Source organism: Heptranchias perlo, chromosome 13 (genome assembly GCF_035084215.1).
Source record: "Heptranchias perlo isolate sHepPer1 chromosome 13, sHepPer1.hap1, whole genome shotgun sequence".
Taxonomy (NCBI): Eukaryota; Metazoa; Chordata; class Chondrichthyes; order Hexanchiformes; family Hexanchidae; genus Heptranchias; species Heptranchias perlo.
Genome location: NC_090337.1, coordinates 2034587 through 2052445, shown reverse-complemented (window position 1 = coordinate 2052445; position 17859 = coordinate 2034587). Strand labels below are relative to the sequence as shown.

Below are 17859 nucleotides of genomic sequence, written 5' to 3'. Positions count from 1 at the left end.
CCGTGCCGTATCCTGGCTGTATGGTGATACTGTGCCATATCCTGGCCGTATTGTGATACTGTGCCGTATCGTGATACTGTGCTGTATCCTGGCCATACGGTGATACTGTGCCGTATCTCGGCCATACGGTAACACTGTGCCATATCCCGGCCGTACATTGACACCATGCCATATCCTGGCCGTATGGTGATACCATGCCGTATCCCGGCTGGGTGGTGATACCGTGCCGTATGCTGGGCGTGCGATGTTACTGTGCCGTATCCCGGCCATACGGCGATACCGTGCCGTATCCCGGCCGCACGGTGATACTGTCCAGTTTCCCACCCGTGTGGGACAGGTTCTGTTGGCGTAGGATGCATGAATCCAGATGTTCTGGAAACTATTCCAGTCAGAGAGAGTAAGGGGCACTCTTAGTGCTCAGGGCTCAATGTCATGTGAGGATGGGTGTGGTTCAGCTGAGAAGCCCCACTCAGGCTACGGGACCCCAGATGGGACTGAGATGGACCCTCACACCAGGGAGCTGAGGTTAAAGCTAACAGGGTCAGTCCTAATATATGCCTCTTGTTTGCCAGTTACAAAGCAACAATGAAAGTGGCTGAGGAAATATTTCTAGTCTAGGGCCAGTTCTCCACTGGTTTACAGGGGCAGAGGGGTGAACACAGCCGTTAACATCCAATACAAACTGTAATTTTATTTAACTATAAGCTGACATCAGAATAAGCTGCACGATAACAATGTTGTGATTGTATGTGAGAGTTTTATTGAGTACGGTGCTAATAGGCATTATACAAATCTCAAGCAGAGGAGGGAGGGACCAGGACCACTAGTGATTCTCAGCTCCCTCTTGAATCAAATTAAAAACATATTGCAGATGAACACATAGTTTTAAAAAGAAATATTTCAGTAATTAAAATAATCACAGGTGAATTGCAAAGCAAAAGTTATCAATTTTGAAGTGTTATATATAAAATGTTTTATATTCAATCTAAATAAGTATATACAGTCCAACATGTCTAGGTTGCCCTCTGCTCCTCCAATTCCATTTAATTGCTCCTTCTATCTTCTCTATAAGTGGCTGTGACCTCACCCTGCTCTTATTTGAAATGGCAAAAGTGGCTTAGATTGAAGCTCACCTTCCATTGCTGCATCGATTTGCATTATTTTGGGTTGATTTGAGTTGGGTTGGGTTGGATTGGGTGGGTTGAGTTGAGTTGGGCTGGGTTGGATTGGCTGGGTTGAGTTGGGCTGGGTTGGATTGGGTGGGTTGAGTTGGGTTGGGCTGGGTTGGCTGGGTTGAGTTGGGTTGGGCTGGGTTGGGTTGGATTGGCTGGGTTGAGTTGGGTTGGGCTGGGTTGGATTGGGTGGGTTGAGTTGGGTTGGGCTGGGTTGGATTGGCTGGGTTGAGTTGGGCTGGGTTGGATTGGGTGGGTTGAGTTGGGTTGGGCTGGGTTGGATTGGCTGGGTTGAGTTGGGCTGGGTTGTATTGGTGGGGTTGAGTTGGGTTGATTGTATTCCATTGCAGACTGGCTCTAGAATGCATTAATATTCTTTCAGATCCCCTCACCCCTGATGTGCACCTGACATTTATTATGAACCACACCACCTAAATCATGGCATGTGCTGAAAACTATCAGTCAGTACAACTTCAGGTGTCAAACAAGAGTGCAGGGCTTCCCAGAGACTTAGCCCAGCAGACAGTCTCACTGCTACAAGCTGCCTGGTTTGAACTAAAACCTTCTCATGTAAAAACTCTGCTACATTTTTGATCAATATGTAAGTACCACAAACTCCACCAACAGTAACCATGGGCTATTTGCTCATCTGAGGCAAGAGTGATGGTGACACGCTCTACGGGACTCAAGGAAATGGAAGAGGTTTGCACAGAACTTTTCCAAATGGCAGATCCCCGACAGTTCCCTAAAGATGACAATTTCTAGACATATTGGACTGTACAGTGTGTGAGTCATGCAAAAAAATACTCAAACCTCACCTATTGCCATGCCCCATGAATCTCTAATAACTTGCCTCACAACGCTGTTCCCGGGTTCGAGCTCTCACTGGGGTATGGGTTCCATGTGCCAATCTGGCTCTCACCCAACACCCACACACAGGAGGGGTTACTAGCCTTGCGATCAGGAGAATAAGTCCTGGCTGATCTTTCCCCTCCCCTAGCCCAACAGTAAAATTCCTGTCTCTGTTCTGGTTGAATTCACCAGACTCAGCACAGACTGGCAGCAAAACCTAGTACTGAGGCAAGGCTGGGGAAAAGGGAAAAATAATGTGCACACCAAAAACTGGGTACAGAACTGGATGGTGTGAGAATGTGAGTTACGACAAGCATGTCTATTTTATAAAGAAGTCACTTTCTACTCACTTGACTTGTCTTTGTAACTTATCTAACTGCAGGGAGATTACTGGGCAGGCACCAGCTCAGAGTCTGAGATTTTTGCATCTGTCATTTATGTTTATACCTGATTAAATTCTTCACTGTTCAGAGGAAACTGACATTGCTAAACACATTATTTTTAAGGCAATAATATACAAACAAAAAAATCCCAAATTAATTGCGCTATAGTCAATCCTGTAGTTGTACAGTGCTCTGTGATATTGTGCTTTGCCCTGTAATATTGTGATTTGCCCTGTGATATTGTGATTTGCCCTGTAATATTGTGATTTTCCCTGTGATATTGTGATTTGCCCTGTAATATTCTGATTTTCCCTGTGATATTGTGATTTGCCCTGTGATATTGTGATTTTCCCTGTGATATTGTGATTTGCCATGTAATATTGTGATTTGCCCTGTGATATTGTGATTTGCCCTGTAATATTGTGATTTTCCCTGTGATTGTGATTTTCCCTGTGATATTGTGATTTGCCCTGTAATATTCTGATTTTCCCTGTGATATTGTGATTTGCCCTGTAATATTGTGATTTGCCCTGTGATATTGTGATTTGCCCTGTAATATTGTGATTTTCCCTGTGATTGTGATTTGCCCTGTAATATTGTGATTTGCCCTGTAATATTGTGATTTGCCCTGTGATATTGTGATTTGCCCTGTAATATTGTGATTTGCCCTGTGATATTGTGATTTGCCCTGTAATATTGTGATTTTCCCTGTAATATTTAGTGTAGGATGGAAGCATAACAGGTAGACAATTAAACAACTGTTGATATATTCCAAAGACAGTAACTGATCTGAAACAGACTCCATAAAACCCTCTGTTCATTATCTGTTCTCCTCTGGGTCAGTTTCAGTCCATCATAGCTGATTATAAATACATTAGCGTAATAATAGTGTTTGTTTATAAAGGGTTTTAAAAGTTAATATTTGGTTAAAGTGATGTTTCTCTCGGTTACCTACAATTGAAACTCAGAGAAAAGCAGCATGAGGTTTACAGAGTCCCAGACAAACATTTCCACATTGGTTTGGGAATCGTGACCTGTGTTTGAAATTTCCAAAAACCCAAACTTGCAAATTGGTCCAAGTTCAGGAAATGTGTTTGGGGCAGTGACCCTGTGCACCCAGCAGGTGGCGACATGTTGCCAGCTCAGGAGTCTCTTCATGAAAGTAAAGTGTGAAGAAGCTCGAGCTTCTCGGACTCTGGGAAACCCAGCGTTACATCAGTGATTGTAGCAGCGCGCAATTCTCACTTTATTGCATAGAAATCAAACACCCCCCCCCCCAAATTAATTACAGCACAGCTCTGAAAGCGACAGTAAAGGGCAACAGGTAATCTTCAGAAGAGGTGTGTTTACACACGAGATAAAAACACACGCGCGGCAATGGAGAATGTGAAATCTCCACCATGCGCAGAGCAGGATCTGTTCCACAGACACCAACAGGCTCTCCATTAATATCGTGCCTGGTCCACCACAAACACAGCTTCACTACAGTCCCATCCCCTTTACAGTGTTACACGGTGACAGACCTGTACCCCAGTGTTATACAGTGACAGACCTGTACCCACCATTACTGTACCCCAGTGTTATACAGTGACAGACCTGTACCCACCAGTACTGTACCCCAGTGTTATACAGTGACAGACCTGTACCCACCAGTACTGTACCCCAGGGTTATACAGTGACAGACCTGTACCCACCAGTACTGTACCCCAGTGTGATACAGTGACAGACCTGTACCCACCAGTACTGTACCCCAGTGTGATACAGTGACAGACCTGTACCCACCAGTACTGTACCCCAGTGTTACATTGTGGAAAATGGAAACTCTGTATCTAACCCGTGCTGTACCTGCCCTGGGAGTGTTTGATGGGACAGTTTAGAGGGAGCTTTACTCTCTTTCTAACCCGTGCTGTACCTGCCCTGGGACTGCTCTACTCCTACTCTGGTGCTTAAAACGGACCCAAGCCCCCGAGACCCCAGCCCCCAGTCCCCGAGACCCCAATCCCTGAGAACCCAGCTCCCAAGCTGCAATGCTGCCTTGACTACCTCTGCAGAGGGCACCAGTCTCCTTAACATTTCCATTGGTGATTACTGAGTGCTGATCGCCATCTCGATCAGAAACACTTCAGCCAATTTGCACAGCAAGATCCCACAAATAGCAATGAGATAATGAGCAGATAACCTGTTTTTAGTGATGTTGGTTGAGGGATAAATATTGACCAGGACACTGGGGAGAACTCCCCTGCTCTTCTTCCAATCGTGGCCATGGGATCTTTTACATCCACCTGAGAGGGCAGACGGAGCCTTGGTTTAACGTCTTGTGACCAGGTCACATGGGCTGACACCAAATTGATATTGGGATTTTTTCAACTGAATATCACAAGTGAATAATTACTGTTTTTTAAATCAATGAAATTAATCTGATCTTTTTTTAAATGCATCCTGTCCCTGTGGAGAGGAAAGTGACTCTGTGTTTTGTACATTGCGTTCAGTTGAATGCTGCGTCTGGGTCTGAGCATTTGGGGAGATAGGACAGGAGACAGCTGGTGACAGCCATGACCTGGTCACTCACAGATCACAGGTCAAAGGTCACAGCCCCAGTGTCCCGTCTGCAGATAGCTCATCCAAAACTCTGCTGCCCCCATATCCTAACTCGCACCCTTCACCCCCAGTGCTCGCTGACCTACACTGGCTTCCAGTCCGGCAACGCGTCCATTTTAAAATTCTCATCCTCGTTTTCAAATCCCTCCATGCCCTCGCCCCTCCCTATCTCTGTAACCTCCTCCAGCCCTACAACCCTCCGGGATCTCTGCACTCCTCCAATTCTGGCCTCTTGCGCATCCCCGATTTTAATCACTCCACCATTGGCGGCCGTGCCTTCAGCTGCCTCGGCCCTAAGGACTGGAATTCCCTCCACAAACCTCTCCGCCTCTCTCTCCTCCTTTAAGACGCTCCTTAAAACCTCCCTCTTTGACCGAGCTTTTGGTCACCTGTCCTAATATCTCCTTATGTGGCTCGGTGTCAAATTTTGTTTGATAATCGCTCCTGTGAAGCGCCTTGGGACGGTTTACTACGTTAAGGGCACTATATAAATGCAAGTTGTTATATCTAACCCCCGCCCAGCCCCGCCTGACTGCACCTATCGGTCAGCCATTGGCAGGATGGGGGTGACCTCAGGCCCCTGGGGTAAGAGCAGTGACAGTTACATGGTATCGGAATAGAGCTGATGTCCAACTCCCCCATTCCCCCCGCCCCCCAGGGTCAGGGAGTCCTTAACCATTATTTCCCGTCTCGATATTTGTTTTGAATATCATATTAAAATAAAGTCCAACAGCAGGAGGAGGCCATTCAGCCCCTCGAGCCTGTTCCCCCATTTAATTAGATCATGGCTGATCTGTATCTTCACTCCATTTTCCCGCCTTGGTTCCGTAACCCTCGATACCCTGACCCACCAAAAACCTATCGCTCTCAGTCTTGAAAATTCCAATTGACCCCCAGCATCCACGGTCTTTTGGGGAGAGAATTCCAGATTTCCAACATCCTTTGTGGGAAAAAGTGCTTCCTGATTTCACTTCCCCGAATGGTCGAATCCTGACAGAGATAAATACCGACTTTGGAAGTGACTTTTCGTCTCAGACTTTGTATCTCGGCAGAGTCATAGCAGAGTCTCCGATTGACCAAACACCTGGAGTGAGAGCCGCTCAGAGCAACCTGGATACTGGGAACGCTTTATACAACCAGGAATGTGTTATAGGATCCAGGACTGTGCTGTATAACTGGGAATGTGTTGTATAACCAGGAATGTGTTATATAACCAGGAATGTTCTGTATAACCGGGAATGTTCTGTATAACCTGGGAATGTTCTGTAAAACCAGGGAATGTGTTGTATAACTGGGAATGTTCTGTATAACCGGGAATGTGTTGTATAACCGGGAATGTTTTGTATAACTGGGAATGTTCTGTAAAACCAGGGAATGTGTTGTATAACTGGGAATGTTCTGTATAACCGGGAATGTGTTGTATAACCAGGAATGTTTTGTATAACTGGGAATGTTCTGTAAAACCTGGGAATGTGTTGTATAACTGGGAATGTTTTGTATAACCAGGAATGTGTTGTATAACTGGGAATGTTCTGTATAACCAGGAATGTGTTGTATAACTGGGAATGTTCTGTATAACCGGGAATGTGTTGTATAACTGGGAATGTTCTGTATAACCGGGAATGTGTTGAATTGAATTGTACAATCTCAGATGGAATAGTACTTAGTTGAAATTAAAGTGGCTGCAGATAACCACTAATTAGTTAAAAATTGCCCTGAACAGTAACGAGACCAAGTTAGTTTGTGGAACGTATCAAATCTAATTTACTTCGAATATATTTTTGCACAGTGTGCATCTGATCCATATCCTGATTTAAATAATTTTAAGGCGCCATATGTCGTTTCTGATTAAAGAACTGCAGGGTCAGTAAAAGAGATCTCTTCATTATTAAGAAGCTGGTACTTTGATCATCCCAGTCCCACATGTCAATATTATTTAAAATGCAGTTTGCATCCTCCTGAGCAGAACTTCCTGTGAAATCTATTAACCTTAAAATTAGAGCCAGGTCGTTCAGGGGTGAAATCAGGAAGCATTTCTCCACACAAAGGGGAGTGGGAATCTGGAACTCTCTCCCCCAAAAAAGCTGTGGATGCTGGGGGTCAATTGGAGCTTTCAAGCCTGAGATCGATAGAGTTTTGTTGGGTGAGGGTAGCGAGGGATATGGAGCAAAGGCGGGTAGATGTGGTCAGAGCGGACGTTACAATGCTACCCTTTCGCTGTTGGGAGCGAGGGAGGTTAGTGTCTGTGGAGGGATTTGTCGGGCCCTTTACCTGGTCAGCATTTGGAGATTATTTATAGAGGGATTCCTGCAGTAATGTCCATGATAGATTAGACTGGATAGGGGCTGTGGGAGGAGATTCAATGGGTGCGTGGAGTCTGTGATAGGGGAGAGTGTACATGGGCTCAGAAGTTCTATGAAACTGTGCTCCATTCCTGGTCCAGTGCTGGCAGATAAGGAATGGGGGTGGGGTAGGGTGGGGGTGACTATAACCAGGACTCTGACATTGACCTGTGAAACCATCAGCTCCCATCGCAGCATGACCCAGGCTCGGCCCGTAGCCTCTGAGGGGACAGCGGATGCAAACCGAGGTCCTGCTACTCCAAGGCGGCACTGCTTTTATCCTTCAGAAGCACCTTTCACCCGATCAATACCCACCCCCGAATTGGGCTCTGTTTGTATAGGAACCTGATGGGAAACGGCACCTGATGGGAAACGGCACCTGATGGGAAACGGCACTGATGGGAAACGGCACCTGATGGGAAACGGCACCCGATGGGAAACGGCACCTGATGGGAAACGGCACTGATGGGAAACGGTACCTGATGGGAAACGGCACTGATGGGAAACGGCACCTGATGGGAAACGGAACCTGATGGGAAACGGCACTGATGGGAAACGGTACCTGATGGGAAACGGCACCTGATGGGAAACGGCACCTGATGGGAAACGGAACCTGATGGGAAACGGCACTGATGGGAAACGGTACCTGATGGGAAACGGCACCTGATGGGAAACGGCACCTGATGGGAAACGGAACCTGATGGGAAACGGAACCTGATGGGAAACGGCACCTGATGGGAAACGGCACTGATGGGAAACGGCACTGATGGGAAACGGAACCTGATGGGAAACGGAACCTGATGGGAAACGGCACTGATGGGAAACGGTACTGATGGGAAACGGCACTGATGGGAAACGGAACCTGTTGGGAAACGGCACCTGATGGGAAACGGCACCTGATGGGAAACGGCACTGATGGGAAACGGTACCTGATGGGAAACGGCACTGATGGGAAACAGCACTGATGGGAAACGGCACTGATGGGAAACGGCACCTGATGGGAAACGGCACTGATGGGAAACGGTACCTGATGGGAAACGGCACTGATGGGAAACGGTACCTGATGGGAAACGGCACTGATGGGAAACGGCACTGATGGGAAACGGCACCTGATGGGAAACGGCACTGATGGGAAACGGCACTGATGGGAAACGGTACCTGATGGGAAACGGCACTGATGGGAAACGGCACTGATGGGAAACGGCACCTGATGGGAAACGGCACCTGATGGGAAACGGTACTGATGGGAAACGGCACCTGATGGGAAACGGTACCTGATGGGAAACGGTACCTGATGGGAAACGGTACTGATGGGAAACGGTACCTGATGGGAGACGGCACTGATGGGAGACGGCACTGATGGGAAACGGCACCTGATGGGAAACGGTACCTGATGGGAAACGGCACCTGATGGGAGACGGCACCTGATGGGAAACGGCACCTGATGGGAAACGGCACCTGATGGGAGACGGCACCTGATGGGAAACGGCACCTGATGGGAGACGGCACCTGATGGGAAACGGCACCTGATGGGAAACGGCACTGATGGGAAACGGCACCTGATGGGAAACGGCACTGATGGGAAACGGTACCTGATGGGAAACGGTACCTGATGGGAAACGGCACCTGATGGGAAACGGTACCTGATGGGAAACGGTACCTGATGGGAAACGGTACCTGATGGGAGACGGCACCTGGTGGGAAACGGCACCTGATGGGAAACGGTACCTGATGGGAAACTGACCAACACACACACAGTGTAAACCCCACATCACCCAACACAGTGTCAGGCCCTAACCATGACAGATGTTCAAATGCCTAACCAGGCATATGAACATCTGTCGTGTTGCTCTGTGAATCTCAATGGCGGTGCAGTACAACATGAAATGATGTGAGTCTTCACAGAGGAACGCTGCACCTCAGAGCATTCTGAAAGGTCCTGATTGCAGTAACTATTGTCAGATACGCATTTTTTCCCCACATAGGAAATCTAGTTTCCTTTTCCATGAAAATCCTGGCAAAACTGTTCCCTAAATTTGGCCAAGAAATGTCCGTCATTGCCCTATGTTCTGACTTTGGTTATTTAGAAAGTCAGTCTATTTATTCTTATTTCAATACAGGTTCCCAGAGCTAAATAAAAGTTACTTTTCTCGTTTATGAACTGCCAGAAGCAAACATTATTCCTTCCTGTATAAATACAAAATGGGAACGACCGTTGCTGTTTCAGTAAACACCTCTCATCGAGTTCTACGGTCCCTTAGAATCTAGGAGTACAGCTGGGTGTTAATAACCTCATTTGAGCTAAACGTCCCTTTAGACTGCTTAACATGTTGTGCAGTTTCAATAGGGGGAGAACCATTAACATCACATCAGGGGTAGTGATGGAGCAGACCTTTTAGGAGGTAAACGAGATACTTTCTACTGACCTAAAATCCTTCAGGAGGCTCGTACAAAAATTTTCTTTAAGCACAGCAAAACGTCCGCAATATTCTTGGCAAAGTGGGTTTCTCACCTTAGGGGATTTTTCGACGAGATGTGAGAACAGTCCGTGTGTAGCACAGAATGACAACACTTTCTGCAGCTAAACTTTCCAATTCTCACCTGGTGCATTCGAAAATTACATCTCCGCACCGCTGAACCTGTGAAATGGAAGCACATTTCCGGGAACAAAGCTCCATCCATTTGGCGCTGGGTAAAGGAGGGAGCATTTTGCTTTGGCCCCGTTCAACAGAATGAACCGTGAAGGTCCAGCTGTACCAGCCAGGCGAACACAAATTACTGCTATCTTTCAGCGAATCACTCTGTCTTTCACTATATCGTTCTTCCCTTTCAACACTGGCTTCAAATCCCTTTAAGAGCACAAGATGCACATCGAGAGACTGAGTACAGCCTCCGACCCCTGGCTGATGTGCTCCCAGCTAAGATGATTCTTTGGGCTGATTGCTCATCGAAGGGACTCGATCAACTAAAACCACACACGGCCATTACCCTGAGGGTTCTGAAGCACTCGGTAGGGATGATGTTACAGAGAGTAGATTTTACACTAGTCTGAGCCTGTCCTGTACAAGACAGCGGCTTTCAGTTCAAATCACATCCACCGACTCCACAAAACACAACAGCAGCTTTCTGTCCCTCGATTTTTCCCCTCCTGGGGAGGTGCTGACTCCTGCTGGGATACAGTTCAATGGGCACCCCCACCCTGCTGGGATACAGTACAATGGGCACCCCATTCCTGCTGGGATACAATACAATGGGCACCTCCACTCTGCTGGGATACAGTACAATGGGCACCCCATTCCTGCTGGGATACAGTTCGACAGGCACCCCCCCACCCTGATGGGATACAATTCAATGGGCACCCCCACCCAGCTGGGATACAGTACAATGGGCACCTCCACTCTGCTGGGATACAGTACAATGGGCACCCCCACCCTGCTGGGATACAGTACAATGGGCACCCCATTCCTGCTGGGATACAGTACAATGGGCAACTCCACTCTGCTGGGATACAGTTCAATGGGCACCCCCACCCTGCTGGGATACAGTACAATGGGCACCTCCGCCCTGCTGGGATACAATACAATGGGCACCCCCACCCAGCTGGGATACAGTACAATGGGCACCTCCGCCCTGCTGGGATACAGTACAATGGGTACCCCATTCCTGCTGGGATACAGTACAATGGGCACCCCATTCCTGCTGGGATACAGTACAATGGGTGCCTCCACTCTGCTGGGATACAATACAATGGGCACCCCCACCCAGCTGGGATACAGTACAATGGGCACCTCCACCCTGCTGGGATACAATACAATGGGCACCTCCACCCTGCTGGGATACAATACAATGGGTACCCCATTCCTGCTGGGATACAGTACAATGGGCACCCCATTCCTGCTGGGATACAGTACAATGGGCACCCCCACCTTTCTGGGATACAATTCAACAGGTACCCCCATTCTGCTGGGATACAGTTCAATGGGCACCCCCACCCTGCTGGGATACAATTCAACAGGTACCCCCACTCTGCTGGGATACAATTCAACGGGCACCCACACCCTGCTGAGGTACAATTCAATGGGCACCTCCACCTTGCTGGGATGCAGTAAAATAGGCATCCCCACCCAGCTGGGATACAGTACAATGGGCACCTCCACCCTGCTGGGATACAGTACAATGGGCACCTCCACCCTGCTGGGATACAGTACAATGGGCACCTCCATTCTGCTGGGATACAGTACAATGGGCACCCCCACCCTGCTGGGGTACTGTACAATGGGCACCCCCACCCTGCTGGGGTACTGTACAATGGGCACCCCCACCCTGCTGGGGTACTGTACAATGGGCACCCCCACCCTGCTGGCATACAGTTCAATAGGCAACCCCATCCTGCTGGGATACAGTACAATGGGCACCCTCACACTGCTGGGATACAGTACAATGGACACCCCATCCTGCTGGGATTGGATCCATGGACACAGTTTGCCCTCCAGTACCTCACACAACATTCCCGAGAGCCAATGGGTATTGGCTGGTCACTCCCCTGTAGAGGGCCCTCGGCTGAGGCAGTGATGTGTTCTTCATGTCCGCGAACCTTAACAGACAGACACTTATTTCACAGCAAGATTGACTGGACAGAGTCCAGGAGCATGAACCTGGATTGGACAGCCCCTCTTTACTCCAACTCTATTGCCCCACTAGCTGAGATCAGCTAACACAGCGAGGACCTGGATTAAAACAGGAACCTGATTATAACAGGGATCAAATTTACCAGCGGGATTCCCTCACATAGAATCAGGATCCTCCAAAATCTTCTTATAATGTGTAGAGTTGGATAAATTCTCTCCAGATTTTCACACATGCTAATATAAGGCAGTAGATAATCTCTCCTGCAGGTATCCTCCCTGAACGTACTGGGGTCGAGTTTCAGGGGGGGAGTTCTCCCGATTTTCCAATGTAACTTTGGCGGAAACGACGGGAGATCAGGAAACCAGGAGGAAATTCACACCTAAGGTCCTTTTAGGAAAGTGATGTAGAAGGATTATCAGACAATGTGGACCCAGTCTGCGGAATCGATTTTCATTGTTTCCTCGGTGAGGAAAGGGGTCAGTGGAACAGGAAGATCGGGCGGGATGTAAAACAGGGGGCTGACTCCCCGACACCCGTTTCCTGCCCGGCGTTGAATTAGGAACACCAACGTTCCCTTTCGGGATTTACCTGACAGCCCAAAAGGAATTCTATAACTCTGTGTGTATAATGGAAGGAAAGTGTCGGAATACTTTAAAAATATCCCCTGGACTCTCCACACCATTCCCCAGAATAATTCCCAAATAACTCAATAATACGAGAGAGATAGGGAGAAAGAGAGACAGACAGAGAGGGAGAGGGACAGAGTGAGCGAGACAGAGAGAGAGATAAAGAGAGACAGAGAGGGAGTGTGCAAGAGAGAGCGAGAGAATGTGACGAGAGACAGAGAGACGGACAGAGAGAGAGACAGAGAGTGAGAGAGACAGAAATAGAGACAGAGAGAGACAGAGAGCGAGAGAGAGAGAGAGACAGAGAGAATGCAAGAGGGACAGAGAGACAGTGCGAGGGAGCGATGAAGACAGGGAAAGAGAGACAGAGAGCGAGAGAGAGAGAGCAAAAGAGAGACAGACACACAGAGGGAGAGACAGAGAGAGAGAGACAGAGTGAGTGAGCAAGGGACAGAGAGAGAGAGAGAGACAGAAAGAGTGAGCGAGATAGAAAGAGAGAGCGACAGATAAGGAGAGAGAGATAAAGAGAAACAGAGAGACAGAGAGGGAGTGTGCAAGAGAGAGCGACGAGAGACAGAGAGAGACAGAGGCAGAGTCAGACAGAGAGAGAGAGACAGATAGAGGGAGAGACAGAGAGACAGAGGGAGAGATAGAGTGGGAGACAGAGACAGAGAGAGACAGAGACAGAGAGAGACAGAGAGAGAGAGAGAGACGGAGGGAGATACAGAGATAGAGAGTGAGCGAGAGAGAGACAGGGAGAATACGAGAGAGAGAGAGACAGAGAGAATGTGAGAGAGACAGAGAGAGATAGAGTGTGAGGGAGGGAGGGAGACAGAGAAAGAGACAGAGAGCGAGAGAGAGAGAGCAAGAGAGAGTGCGAGAGAGTGAGGGATTGCGAGAGAGAGAGAGAACACTCTGCGGACTGTGAGCTGGGAGTGGATTCATAGACCAGGTTCTGATCATCACATCACAGTGACCGAAGGCAGTAATTTCCTGGTTGGCTATTTTCAGTGCTCTGGGTAACAGGTTCATATTTCAATGTCCTTCCGCGCTATTTCAACCTGTTCAAAATCAGCGGGAACACGGCCGCATTAAAATAGTGCAGACAGGTTGTGGAGTGTTAGTTTCCAGGAGCAGTCAGACGGACTGCAGACTGTTCACCTGTACTTGCGTATACTGCAGGAAATAATCCCCGACTGACCAGTGCGCTAACGACCGAGCCCACGGCGGGAATTAAACCCCCCCCTCAAACAGCGCTAATAGAGTAGACAGCATGAGGCTGTCTCGCAGAAACCATGTCCATTGGACCGAGGAGTATGGTGGTGAGTAAGGCAGCAGTGTAATTGGCAGAAGCAAGGCTGTGGGCGGTGAGCTGACAGTGAAGTGGGAAAGTGGAAGAGTAGGAGGAGAAGCAGGGCATCCGTTACCACAAGCACAGAGACCTTCGGCAGAGTGTGGAAACTTGTGGGGGAAATAGAGTTCCCACAGGTCAGTGGGCTGTCTGCTGGGGCTGTCTGCTGGGCTGTGTGGGTCAGCGAGCTGGCCGCAGTGATCAGAGGTCAGTAGTGGCCTTGGCGGTCAGTGTCTGGATCCGAGCTGCGTTGCAGGCCTTGCAGTAGACGTGTCCATCCAGGGGGTAACATCCTCGAGTGTCTCCCTCCGACAGGAGCACATTACAGTCCTGGAATAAAAAAACATAACAGTCCATCAGGCAAGTTAGGAGGAGAATCAGCAATGAAGGGGCATAATCTCAGCACTGGAAGCAGAAAGGGGGAGAGGGGGAGGACTGTTTTCACCCAAAGAGTTATTTGGAGATGTGGTGAATGTTGGATCAGGGATGGAAGGTGTTGAGGAACCTGAGCAGGTCCGAAGCTCAGGCCCAGACTATTCCCTTTACCCCATTCCCCGCAATTTGGGACACGGTCAGTGTCTCGGGCCTTGGGAACGCTGAGGCTCTGCTTCACTTCCGCTGGGGGAGCAGGGCTGTGGAGATAATGCCTATCACTGCAACCAGCATCTTATGGGGGAATGTCACTGAGTGAGTCGTGCCATGTAAAGGAATAAATTCCATGGGTTGCTACACTTAAATGATTAAGGAATTCGATAGGGTGGATAGAGAGAAACTATTTCCTCTGGTGGGGGAATCCAGAACAAGGGGGCACAATCTTCAAATTAGAGCCAGGCCGTTCATTAATGATGTCAGGAAGCACCTGTCCACACAAAGGGGAGTGGAAATCTGGAACTCTATCCCCCAAAATGCTGTGGATGCTGGGGGTCAATTGGAGTTTTCAAGACTGAGATTGATAGATTTTTGTTGGGTATCGAGGGATTTGGAGCAAAGGCAGGAAAATGGAATTGAGGTGAAGATCGGCCATGATCTAATCGAATGGGGGAACAAGCTTGAGGGGCTGAATGGCCTCCTCCAGTTCGTACGTTCTGCAATTTGCCGCCCAAGTAAGAAAAAGACTTGCATTTGCAAGATCCCACAAAGAGCAATAAGATAAATGACCAGGTAGTCTGTTTTAGTGATAAATATTGCCTTCTCGAGGGCAATTAGGGATGGGCAATAAATGCTGGCCTCGCCAGCGACGCCCACATCCCATGAACGAATAAAAAAAATATATTGACCACAATACTGGGGAGAACTCCCCGCTCTTTTTTGAAATAGTGCCATGGGATGTTTTACATCCAACCGAGAGGGCAGACAGGGCCTCGGTTTAACGTCTCACCTGACAGACAGCACCTCAGACAGTGCAGCACTCCCTCAGTACGACACTGGGAGTGTCAGCCTGGATTATGGGCTCAAATCCCTGGAGTGGGATTTAAACCCAGCACCTTCTGACTCAGAGGTGAGAGAGTTACGCACTGAGCCACGGCTGAGACCGGTTACTGAGTGTGGCAATTTGCCTCTACAGAGGACCCAGAGCTGGTGAAAATGATCGTGCACTGGTCTGAATGACAGCGGCCAGTCACGGTGACCTTACCTCACAGCGATAGCACTGCACATGGAAGTCCCGATCCAAAGCCACGATGCGAACCGTTTCCTCCTGGCCTTGTGCTGGCATGATGGCCTCATTACAGACCGAACACCGTGGGGCAAATTTCCTGCAGAAGCAGAAGGAACCGAAGGTGGACATCAGAGTGATTCCTCATGCTGTGACTCGGCTGTAAACGATCCATCAGTGGATGAAACGACAGGCAGTCCAGGCGGGTCTTCTTGGTCTCCAGCGGTAACTCCAGGGTAAGGGTGGGATACCCCCAGCACCTCTGTACAATCTCAGAGGCCATATCGTTTAGTGAGGAACCCAATCAGAGATGCACAGTGTGAGATACTGAGCTTAGCAGTCAGCACCTTCAGGAACTGTACCCCAGTGAGAGTCAGCACCTTCAGGAACTGTACCCCAGAGAGAGTCAGCACCTTCAGGAACTGTACCCCAGGGAGAGTCAGCACCTTCAGGAACTGTAACCCAGTGAGAGTCAGCACTTCCAGGAACTGTACCCCAGTGAGAGTCAGCACTTCCAGGAACTGTACCCCAGTGAGAGTCAGCACCTTCAGGAACTGTACCCCAGTGAGAGTCAGCACCTTCAGGAACTGTACCCCAGGGAGAGTCAGCACCTTCAGGAACTGTAACCCAGTGAGAGTCAGCACCTTCAGGAACTGTATCCCAGTGAGAGTCAGCACTTCCAGGAACTGTACCCCAGGGAGAGTCAGCACTTCCAGGAACTGTACCCCAGGGAGAGTCAGCACTTCCAGGAACTGTACCCCAGGGAGAGTCAGCACTTCCAGGAACTGTACCCCAGAGAGAGTCAGCACTTCCAGGAACTGTACCCCAGGGAGAGTCAGCACTTCCAGGAACTGTACCCCAGGGAGAGTCAGCACTTCCAGGAACTGTACCCCAGGGAGAGTCAGCACTTCCAGGAACTGTACCCCAGGGAGAGTCAGCACTTCCAGGAACTGTACCCCAGAGAGAGTCAGCACTTCCAGGAACTGTACCCCAGTGAGAGTCAGCACCTTCAGGGACTGTACCCCAGTGAGAGTCAGCACTTCCAGGAACTGTACCCCAGTGAGAGTCAGCACCTTCAGGGACTGTACCCCAGTGAGAGTCAGCACTTCCAGGAACTGTACCCCAGTGAGAGTCAGCACCTTCAGGAACTGTACCCCAGTGAGAGTCAGCACTTCCAGGAACTGTACCCCAGTGAGAGTCAGCACCTTCAGGAACTGTACCCCAGTGAGAGTCAGCACTTCCAGGAACTGTACCCCAGTGAGAGTCAGCACTTCCAGGAACTGTACCCCAGTGAGAGTCAGCACCTTCAGGGACTGTACCCCAGTGAGAGTCAGCACTTCCAGGAACTGTACCCCAGTGAGAGTCAGCACCTTCAGGGACTGTACCCCAGTGAGAGTCAGCACTTCCAGGAACTGTACCCCAGTGAGAGTCAGCACCTTCAGGAACTGTACCCCAGTGAGAGTCAGCACCTTCAGGAACTGTACCCCAGTGAGAGTCAGCACTTCCAGGAACTGTACCCCAGTGAGAGTCAGCACCTTCAGGGACTGTACCCCAGTGAGAGTCAGCACTTCCAGGAACTGTACCCCAGTGAGAGTCAGCACCTTCAGGAACTGTACCCCAGAGAGAGTCAGCACCTTCAGGAACTGTACCCCAGAGAGAGTCAGCACCTTCAGGAACTGTACCCCAGGGAGAGTCAGCACCTTCAGGAACTGTACCCCAGTGAGAGTCAGCACCTTCAGGAACTGTACCCCAGAGAGAGTCAGCACCTTCAGGAACTGTACCCCAGAGAGAGTCAGCACTTCCAGGAACTGTACCCCAGGGAGAGTTAGTTCCTGAGACAGAATTTATTCAAATATTAATTATGTTATTGGTTGAAGGATTCGTTAAATTATTAGTGATGTATTGTTTAAGGTATTAGTTACGGTACTGCTTAAGTTATTAGTGATGTATCGGTTATGGTATGAGTTACTGTACTGATTAAGTTATTACTGATGTATTGGTTATGGTATGAGTAACTGTACTGGTTTAGCTGTTAGTGATGTATTGGTTATGGTATGAGTAACTGTACTGGTTTAGTTGTTAGTGATGTATTGGTTATGGTATGAGTTACTGTACTGGTTTAGCTGTTAGTGATGTATTGGTTATGGTATGAGTAACTGTACTGGTTTAGTTGTTAGTGATGTATTGGTTATGGTATGAATTACTGTACTGGTTTAGTTGTTACTGATGTATTGGTTATGGTATGAGTTACT

At 48.8% G+C, this 17859-nt stretch overlaps 1 protein-coding gene across 17 annotated transcripts in view; it reads right to left on the bottom strand.

Moving 5' to 3' along the window:
- Positions 1 to 737: 737 nt before the first annotated feature.
- Positions 738 to 17859, bottom strand: part of lpp (LIM domain containing preferred translocation partner in lipoma) — a 507683-nt gene continuing 490561 nt past the window's right edge. For 12 of the 17 annotated variants that reach the window (XM_067994826.1, XM_067994824.1, XM_067994828.1 and 9 more), the window contains 2 exons: positions 15587 to 15707; positions 738 to 14283 (listed from right to left, as the gene is read on the bottom strand). In XM_067994826.1, the coding sequence (XP_067850927.1) occupies positions 14155 to 14283; positions 15587 to 15707 (250 nt within the window). In that variant the 3' untranslated portion in view covers positions 738 to 14154. The remainder of the gene's footprint in view (positions 14284 to 15586; positions 15708 to 17859) is intronic. The other 5 variants (XR_010965395.1, XR_010965397.1, XR_010965396.1 and 2 more) reach the window with 5 other exon arrangements.